Source organism: Amphiura filiformis, chromosome 19 (assembly GCF_039555335.1).
Source record: "Amphiura filiformis chromosome 19, Afil_fr2py, whole genome shotgun sequence".
Lineage (NCBI taxonomy): Eukaryota > Metazoa > Echinodermata > Ophiuroidea > Amphilepidida > Amphiuridae > Amphiura > Amphiura filiformis.
In genome coordinates, this window is record NC_092646.1 from 9899710 (window position 1) to 9910256 (window position 10547).

At 38.5% G+C, this 10547-nt stretch overlaps 1 protein-coding gene across 2 annotated transcripts; it reads left to right on the forward strand.

Moving 5' to 3' along the window:
• The first annotated feature begins 40 nt into the window (after window positions 1-40).
• Window positions 41-10138, forward strand: LOC140140899 (citramalyl-CoA lyase, mitochondrial-like). 2 transcript variants are annotated; one of them, XM_072162651.1, is made up of 7 exons: window positions 41-186; window positions 1174-1479; window positions 2512-2703; window positions 4346-4541; window positions 5561-5674; window positions 6724-6902; window positions 8046-10138. In XM_072162651.1, exons 2-7 carry the CDS (start codon window positions 1204-1206, stop codon window positions 8130-8132), a joined length of 1044 nt encoding a protein of 347 aa, XP_072018752.1. In that variant the 5' UTR covers window positions 41-186; window positions 1174-1203; the 3' UTR covers window positions 8133-10138. The 2 variants fall into 2 exon arrangements, with proteins under 2 accessions (XP_072018752.1, XP_072018751.1); XM_072162650.1 differs by having other exon boundaries at window positions 47-213.
• The last annotated feature ends 409 nt before the right edge of the window (window positions 10139-10547 follow it).

The following is a 10547-nucleotide window of genomic DNA, read 5'->3' on the forward strand; positions in this document are numbered from 1 at the left end:
TGCACCGTCATCGATAGAGTTGCAACACTGGTGCCACTTCTGAAAAAAGGAAACGCATTTAATGTCAGCGCCCATCGAACAGCCCGTGTGACGTTTTCCAGTCTTCTTTTTCTTCAAATTCTGGATACAGAGTTGGACCAGACGAGAAGGGCCTGGAAAGTAAGCGGGTTTCTGCGTAATGCCATGGTAGGATGTTAAATTGAAATAATAATTGTAAGTTCATATTAAATTTCGATTCATGACAAAAAAAATTGTAAGCTTACGTACCTTCTCACCTTCATGACCTTCATGCTTATCATCCATAGTAAGTATTAGGCACTGCAAGCAAGACTAGCGGGATGCCCATTCTGCACAGGCCCCAGCTAGGGTACATTGTGCATAGTAAATGGTAGCATTGATTCACGAAAAACGGGAATTCACTGGAGCTGAACACACCCCGATTTTTTAGTTTGTTTCAATAAAAATGAAAAATAAATGTGCAATTTTTGAATAAATCACCAGAAACATGAGGGAAACCTTAAAATTTCATTATTGACTACATGTATGATCCTTTACGGTACCCCTAAAACTAAATAAAAATGGCTGAAATCATCAGCAGGGCATGTCTGACATAATTTTTGAAAGTTAAATTTTGGATTATTTTCATCTAAACCTTTTAAGGAAATAATGAGTTTTGGCCAAAATGAATAAGTGATGCAGGCTGGAGATGGGAAACTTGGAATAAATTTTTATAGCCTGATCAGAAAAATTACACAAACAAGTCAAATTGTCACCTAAAGTGTGTTTATGTCCATCAAGTATTTGTAGGGTTTAATGGCTGGGAAGTAATACCCAGAAAATTGTGATACCTGGGTGCAAATACCAGCTGTTTGATATGAAGGCCATTACTTCATGTTTTGTCCTGTAGTTCTCTAAGTACTTCTCTGCTCTTTTGCATGAAAAGTTCAATAACACCAATGAGTTGATGAACTTGGTCGCTAGCCATAAAATCAAATTACAAGAGGCCAGGGTTCAATTCCTGAGATGTCAAACAATATGATTAAATGCAGTTGCTTACATTAAATATGTTGCAAATTCCGCGCTTCACTTTAACCACTCAACTTCTAGGCACTAAAAAAGTGCATAAAGTTGGAGACCTGAACACCTTAATGAATTTCTCTTTTTTTCTTCTAGGTAAAACAAAACTTGTAATTTCGACTAGACATGTTTAAGCTTACAAGACAGGTTCTTCAGGCTGCATGCAGCAGATGCTCGTCGGCTCATCAGCTTCTGCCCAAGAAAACAGGCCAGCAGTATGCAAGTGTTCGTCGTATGTGCATCAAGATCCTAGACACAGATAGTGAGGACGAAGGAAGTCTACCCAGAAGAGCCATGATATACGTCCCCGGAAGTGATCTGCGTAAATTAGCGAAGCTGTCATCTTTACATGTAGACTGTGCTGTAATGGATTGTGAAGATGGGGTTGCTGCAAACCAAAAGGTCAGTATATTTTTAGGGGCTGGAGGGGGAGAGAGTTATTTGTATGGGGAATAGTTGAACTAGAATGTATAGTTGAAGATATTTTAATTACCGTACTGACTTGAGTATAGTCCCACCCCATTTTGGGTGATTTTCCAAAATTGGGGGTGGGACTATACTCGAATAAAAAAAAAAAGAAAAGGATATTTATTTTTTCGGTTTTGAAGTGACCCTGGACCTAGAGCTGAATGCTAGGATCATTCATGGCTGACTTACAAAAACAAATAGTAGGCCTGTGTTTTTAATATGCAGAGTGATAGGCCTAATTTGTGTTTATGTCATACTCTATTAATTGATACAAATTCAATGCATTTTGAAATCATTAATAGCGTATGACATGAGTACAAATTGTCACTTTGTATATATATTCACAACACTATAGGTCTCTTTCCAAAACTGGGAAAAAGCTTTACTCAAAGGTGGGACTATACTTGTGTCAGTATATGGTACACACCCAGACATAGACTTTTAGAGCCATATAGGGTGTAGCAGAAGTACACAAAATTTGTGTATGACCTATGATGACATTATATTGACACGATACATGTAAGAAGTCTTTCAATTCATGCAAGTGTCCTTGACTGATCAGTGGTCATGATTTGAAGGATTCAAAAGATAACCCCTGCCCCAATAATTCAAGCTTTTGTCTGAACTGCTGCATGGAGGATGTATGATAAAAATTTGGTTTTCAATAAGTCATCAAATGGCCGAGAGATAAATGATGGACTATTATTGCAGACATAATAAGCCTGTGAGTAATACCCAGGAAATTAACCAAATTTGGCACTTTTCTCAAAAACTGCTTATTTTTGCAGAAATCTGCCATGCTAGTGGGATTCCTTGCATCATTTCCTTTCTGAAAATGTATACTTTTATGTACTTCATCATTACTTTTAAAGATACAATACAAAACAATGTCATAAATTTCCTGCTTTAAGTGATCCTGCCTGTCACCTAAACTCTAATCTTCAGGTCACACATTGACTTTTACAGGATGCAGCACGACAAAACATCAGTCAGATGCTGGACACATTACACACACCGCACGTGAGGGATATGACGGTAAGGGTCAACTCGGTGTCCAGCGGTTTGGCTGAAGATGATATCAAGACCATCCTTAAAGCTGACCGACTGCCGGACACAATGATACTACCCAAGGTGGATTCAGTGGGTCATATTCAATGGGTAAGACTTAACAATTGATATCAAGGGTTGAGAACCAGAAAGCCTTAACTCACAAAGGAATCCTTTGTGAGTTAAGGCTTTCTGCCTCACAGCCCTTGATATTCTGAGTATACACGTTTTTAGGTCTTCCGAACTTGAGGAGAGACCTTGTTGCAACATGAGTTGTGTCTGTTTGTTTTTTCACCTTACAGCTGTCAAACTTTTGCAGTATATCCACCATCCCCATTCTAAATATGCCAAAAATTGACTTTTTATAACCAGGGACCTCTATATTAGGGGTATTAGAAGTCCCAGACGATGCAAAAAAAAACCCTTGAACTGCATGGAAAAAATTGGCAAAAAGTCTGTTTAGGAAGTAAACAACTTGGAACTGTGTGCTTTTGTCCCTGGTTGGCCAATAATTGTCCTCTGTTGAAACATGGTACTTACAATTAAGGGTGTGTGTGGGTGTATGTATATGTCTACTTCCCATCATAGGTCAATGTACATTGTCTCTATATTTTGGTTCACTCAAGTTCGGTAGTGACATCAACTTTGCGCACACAATTTGATACTGCAACCAGTAAAATACGCCCATTCAGATTTAGGGTCATCTTCTTGATGTGATATAGTTTCATTCTCTTGTCTCAGAAATTTTTAAGTTCACTTTCCAAACACTTGATATTCTCCCATTCAGTCTAGTGTCCACTGGCTACAACACATTTATGATTGTTTTGGAGCGCAAAGGCATTGGATGTGTGTTCTGCGATGAATGCAGAACTTTTTCTAACTTGCAATTAGACTTAACAATGTATTGTGAATCAGAGTCATAGCCCCGGGGGGCACTTCCATAACATATATGCATCATGTGCCTCGGGATAGACCCCCTTTTTCAAACCGGCAAACTATGAGTTTGTACCCAATGACCCCCTTTTTTTGTGTTATGGTCCTACCTATTACCCAATGACCCCCTTTAAAAAAATTCATGTACTCAATGACCCCCTTTGTTCTATTTCCTGCTACCCAATGACTCCCTTTTTAATTCCCAAATTTAGGTGGTATTTGTGTTCTCCTCTAGAAATAATGAGATTTCTCAAATTTCCAAGGTGGCCAAGTTGTTTTTTCGCAGTTTGGCACTTATTTTTGTGTACTTAGTGATACTCTTTTGGCAATCCTGTACCCAATGACTCCCATTTTACAATTTGTTACCCCAATGACCATCCTTTTTTCAAAGTTTCATACCGAATGACCCCATTTTTTTAAGGTTGTGTACTGAATGACCCCATATTTTTGTAATTGTACATTTGACCTGAATGCCCCCTACTTTTAACATGACCGAGGCACATCCCTGCCATTTCAGATAGGGAGTGCCTCCCCCGGGGTCATAGCTTATGTATACTAGGCACTACAAACAACAGCCCTTTGACATCCTACATACAGATTACAATAAAAATAAATAAATATTAACAGTTGTCAAGCTGAAGGCTTATTACTGCTCTTCCTCATCCGACTCATAGTTTAGTTCGCAGAGCATCAGTCCAATGATCAAAGGACACAGGTTCAAATTTTGGATAGTCAGTGAATTTTGCACAAGGCATGAATTATGTATGCGGAGACTTGTGTTCAAACTAAAAATTAAATGTTTCTTTTACCTTTCCCCCAGTTTGGAGACAAGGTGGAGCAGGCATTAGATGGCAGGGAATTACACCACAAAATGCGTCTACTGATCTGTGTAGAGAGTGCGCTGGGATTACTGCATCTACCAGCACTGTGTGAGGAGGGACTCTGGCAGAGCCATAACACACCCTTTGCACTAGAAGGAGTGATATTTGGATCTGATGACTTCTGTGCTGATATTGGTAAATATTTGAGGTGGAGACCATGGATGGAGATTGCGCTATTCCTGTTGCATGCACCCCCTTTTGAAGACATGACCTTAAATTCCCACACATGGAGCTACATGGGGTGTAGATTTCAAATGAAGTCACCCATTCAGGTAGCCCTGTGTGGAAGATATATGTTTTCCTTAGGGGGTGTATTTGGGGTTGCGATAAATCAGCAGACATTCAGTTTCATTTTACTTTAAAAGTGTGTGCAAGACTGATTAATTTGAAAGTAATTAGGTCTTTGCAGTGATGCCATGTCAGGATTTGGGCACCAACAGTATAATTCACATCAAGGGTTTGGGATATTAAGGCCGCATCTGCACATTAAGATGTCTGGATTACCTAATAAATGTTTATGTGGTATGTAATATGGCCTTTGTGAACCATCACTGCATAATGGGACATTCACACAGGTCATACTACTGGCATATACAGGTGCATATCAAAGAAAGAACATAAACTCAGCAGCCAGGACACAGGGGTCTTGAGTTGTCTATAAGCTAGCTGTAAGGACCGTCGATGTCAGGATTTAAAAAAATCAATATGCTTCTCAATATTGATAAAAGTCGATATATCGATTTTCCTCCCAATTTTTGTGATCTGAAAATTCAAGTCACTAACAGCTTCAAAAAGTAGAATATGCAATATGAATTTTCAACTGCTGTAAAGTAAAGCAACAGTTATAGATTCCAAAGTTTTGACATTTCAAAATGTGCCTGTTCTGGTGTAATAATGGTGGAGAACACACTGCGTATGCCCAATTTTACAACACTTTTTTCATTATTGGCAACTAGGATTGATTGAGTTTCTTCAGATAGGGATATGGCAATTTTGATATTATTGGATAGTCAATTTAGTGATTATTATCGATATATTGATGGTCCTTAGTTAGCTATTGCAGCTCAAGGGTCTCGAGTTTTGATAGGTTAGCTATTGCAGATATTGGCTGATACCATACTGATACCCTGTTTGTTTTTGTGTATACATTACAGGTGCTCACAGGACAGATGACGCTATGGAGTTACTGTATGCTAGACAGAAGATAGTTACTGTAGCAAAAGCTTATGGTCTGCAAGCGATAGATCTTGTACACATTAATTATACAGGTAAATATCTGCTCCCACAAAATGAGCATGAAGTTGCTATGGAACTTTAGAAGATACAGTTCATTAAGGCGAGTCGGAGTGGTCACAGTGTTTTCTGATGTTTGGTTTGGATAGGGGTGTGCCGCTGAGAATTTGAAAGTTGACCCATCTATATACCAAAATTCAAAATTCAAAATTTTTGGCCAAATTTAAAACAAATAGTCATAATTTTTACAGTGAGGCTAAATTGGGCTATCTTTTTAAGGAAAACTGAGAAAATTTTGAAAAAGACTCATCCATTACCAAAACTGGCTTAGAAAAAGGGGTCATTGATATAGCAAAAGGCAGAAAATGCTACCCATGTTTGCGGCACATTCTTGCATGGTCATTTGTACTGAGTACTCCTCCAGGCAGTGTTTATGCTCAAATATTGAGAAAAAAATAAAGCCCACACTCACAGGGAAATGAGTGGGTTCAATATGTGACAACAGGCTTTTTGTAATGGGTCTTATTTTCCCTCATGTGCATGCTTTTCACTGGAGGGAGGATACAAAAACTTTTGTTTTGACCTATTTAATATTTCTCATAAATCAATAACTGCAATATATGGAAATATAAATGTGACCAGTGTGGCTTCCTTAACTCATTTCCTACAAGATCAATGTATTACTCTGCAGAAATAAACTGTATTTCTTAAGCAAAATATAAACCCAAACAGGAATATATGACCTGACGGCTCAAACCTCAGGCTTAGACTCTCCTCAAACATGATAAAATTCAACAGAAAAGAAATGAACTTCTGGAGGAAATATTGATGTTTGGTATGATTTTAAAACTTAGAAAATAAGGAATTCAAATCTTGAAAATATCTTAAGATTATTTTGTCAACTTTATGCTCCTTTGGTGATAGTAGGCCACATTGTATGAATCACATAAAGGCCACAAATAAATGGAGTCACTCCCATACAGAAGTGCTACCTATACTGTTCAAGCATCTCAAAATTGCAATTTATGGCGTATTCTGTTGCAGCTTTTAATCAAAATTTATCATTTCCCTCTTTGTACATCAGATTTGCAATGTCTGGAGAGGCAAGCACTAGAGGGCGCTCACATGGGCTTTACAGGAAAGCAGGTCATCCACCCAAATCAGATACCAGTTGTACAGAAATCATTTACACCATCACAAGAGAAGATAGAATGGGCTAGGGAACTCATCGACGCATTTCATGAACACCATGAAGATGGAAAGGTGAGTAATTAGTTACTTAATTAAAAGTAGGTGACCTGATGTACAACATGTGCATCATTGAATACCTAAGTGGAAGGAGGGCCCAACTCCACAAAAATGAGTTAGACCCAGCATTTTATTGCTAGCAGACAGTTCTTCCTTGTGTGTGAAAGAAGGGCTCAAATCCACTCTCTTAAATAGTCTTCAAAGTATACATAATCATGGTTTCCATGGAAGAAAGGCACAACTCCATGGCCTTTCTTCTCCATTATATTGAGTATATTAAAATCTGCACCGTGGAAACATCATATATCATTTCACATATGTATGTAAGTACAAATGTATAATAATTTTCAATAATGTATGTTCATGTATTACAGCAGCCACGCTCGGCGCCGCTCTGCAAAAATTAGGGGGCACGTCCCCTCTAGATCTGCCTCTGTATCAAAGGTCCCCTGAAGATGAAAATATTTTGGCTGTAAAGTTTTTTTAAATATTTTAAAGTTTTCTCTTAATATCTCAACAATAGTTTCGATAGAGTTGGGCCCTTCTTCCTCTTAGGTATTCAATTATGTTATCTGTAGTACAAGAGATACTGTCAGGTTTCCAACTGCTATTGTGTCAACTTGTACAATCTGTATCACACGTATGTGTGGCAAAAAGTTGCTTATTGGTATCAATTTTTTGAATGGCTACTGTAGATCAATTGTGATATAAAATTAGATCAAATGAGCCCATATTATCAGTATAGCTATGGGTTTTGAACTATTGGACGAGACATATTCCAATGCTGGACCCAATGCATTACTAAAATTGTATTCAAAAGATGGGCAAAGTTTTCTTTTAAAAACAATTGTTCTTTTTTAACACTTACTATTCACCAACAAAATCTAAGAGTGAGGGTGTGGTGTGACTCACTTTGCGGTGGGTGAAACAAATAATTTCAAACAAATCTGTAGATATGCAGTTCAAGGCTTTAATTAATGCAAGGCCTATCTGCAATAGCTGCCTGTACATGTAGACATTTCACATTTTCTCCATTCTATATTGTACACAAGAGCTTGTATTATACACATACAAAACAGTAATTGCAGATGTCACCTTCTTGCACTAAAACCCCTCAATTGTTCCTATTAAGTTTTCTTTCCATTTGTCGTTTTCCAGGGAGCCATGTCATTTCGTGGGAGCATGATCGACATGCCATTGGTACTGCAAGCTAAAAATATACTACGGATGGCTGAAAACACATGAACTCTGGAATGCTAGATGCAGCATGTTATAGACAAGTAAAGATAATATTACAGATCTAAAACACTTGAACTTTGTAATGCTATCTGCAGTAATCATGTGTGGACTGTGTTGACAAGCCAAGAACATACTACCAAGGGCTTAGCCAGTGACCCGTCCGCCCGTCTTTTGTACCAACAATTACAAACATGGACAGCCCAAAAATACCCAGGCCATCCATAATCCATCCGATAAATTTCTTAACATCAAGGCAATTTCAGATGCATTATTGCAGGTGGAGCATAGAACAACAGTCGGTAATTTGATATTGCGAAATATGAATGGTCGTAATTCGTCTTGTGCTGGCATACTCACTGGCAGCTTAAATCCCATGATAGATAGAAATCTTTCTTTATTGAGGGTAAAACAGCTTCAGTGACAAGCACTGCTTTCCAAGCAGGCCCTCATACAAAGTACATTATAATATATACAGACATAATTAAAATTTACACAAGATGTACACAAGGTATCAAGTTACTAGAAATAAAACAAAAAAGTTATGTGATAATAATGAAATTGAATGAAAATTACAATATACTCAAGGATAAACTTTTCAAACAGGAGCTTGGTAAACTTTTGATTTGAATTGGCCTATTGAAATATTCTCCAACTCTGCTCTAACTACCGGAGATACATTATTCCATGCATGTCAGATTGGTCGTCGGGTTTGTGGACGGCCCGGGGATGGGTGGACGGGCAGTTCATTAATCCTGGCTAAATCCCTGCAAACTACAAGCATGTATGGTCAACAACACATGAAGTTTGGAAATTAGCTGCAGCATGTTTTTAAAGCAAGCAAAAGAATATACATTGTACAATGAATGTCCAAAATCTACATTTAACTTTGGAAAGCTAGCTAGGTCTATGAGACAAGGATGCTGGCAGTGTTGCCAAACCTGTGATTTGGTAGCCCAATTGGGCAACTTTTCAAAATTTTCCATGCAACTTTTGATCAAAAAAACTTGGAATAAGAATGTTTGGGTGATCGGTGTGAGGTACAAAACACCATGTGTTACAATACGGCCACCCACCTTTCTATATGTGACATTATGGAGTAGGACTGCTGTACCATTTTCCACCCTGATGTGGCAGTGATGTCAGTGTGCATTTCATTGGGCGCAGCTACAAATCACTGGTGTTCGCTCAAAGCACTGGAGTGCACGCACACAGGTTTACAGACACCGCATCGATGCACGCTTTGACGTCGCTGCCACACCAGGGTGAAAAATGTATAGGATTTGAAATATTAGGCTATTCCAGTTGAAATCCAAATACCCTTATGGAAGACATACCTTAATCTCCGACACAGTTTTCAAATGGAGTTGACCATTTTAAATTCACGCTCCATGTGTGGAATATTTTAGGGGTGTATGGAATTCAACTGGAAGAGCTCAATCTTAGGATTTGACACAAGCAGTGTGGAAGTAACTCATTGATGCTGTTTTGCCAATGTTGTATGAATATTTGGACATGCCACCCCAATGGGTCTGTTTTTCACAAGTCGCTAGCCATGGGTTGGTTTTTCACAGAAAAGAAATTTAGTTTAGATGGTTCTTGGCAAAAAGTGGTAACCTCACGGGAAGCATGTATACCTCATAAATATTTATTAATTAATCCAGATATCTTACTGGTTAATAACGCCAGCATCTGAGTACATTATTTTGACTACTTCCCTGCACCTGTGCACATGCGGGGAATTGGTCAAAACTTCCACACCCCTACTACAACACGGTGTCTCAGCCCGGGCTTCACCGTTCCTTCAGATGTTGCATTATGCTACACAACGATATTTGTGCAGATGAGTGAAAATGACGTCTGTTGCAGTTATTTTGCCGGATTACCGATGAATAATAAGCCGAATTTGATGTTTTATGAAAAAAATGTTATATTAAGCGTATTTACAATGCTAACCGGGATGCTGACTGGTACCGGTCTGTTTTGACTTTGTTTACATTTTTATGAGGTATAGTCCCGGGGGGGTCACTCCCATTGTGGCCTGTACACCATCCGCGATAATCAACTTTTGAAAAGCACCCTAAACGAGGATTTAACCCTTGGCTAAAACGACACCCTAAACAGGGATTTCATTCCTAACATCAAATTTCATACCCTAAATTTCATTTCCGCGTATAGCAATTGCAATTTTGCTACCCTTTTTTCCAATTTGTCATGTTTTTGACACCCTAAACGCGATACGCGCGTATTGTGCATACCCACGAAAAACGACCCTTTTTACGCGTTTTCATTATCGCGGATGGTGTACAGGCCACAAAGGGAGTGACCCCCCCGGGGGTATAGTAAAACAAATACAACATGTTTCATCAAATGCCTCTTTGGGGAAGCATTCAAAATATGTTGTATTTGTATACTATCCTATGG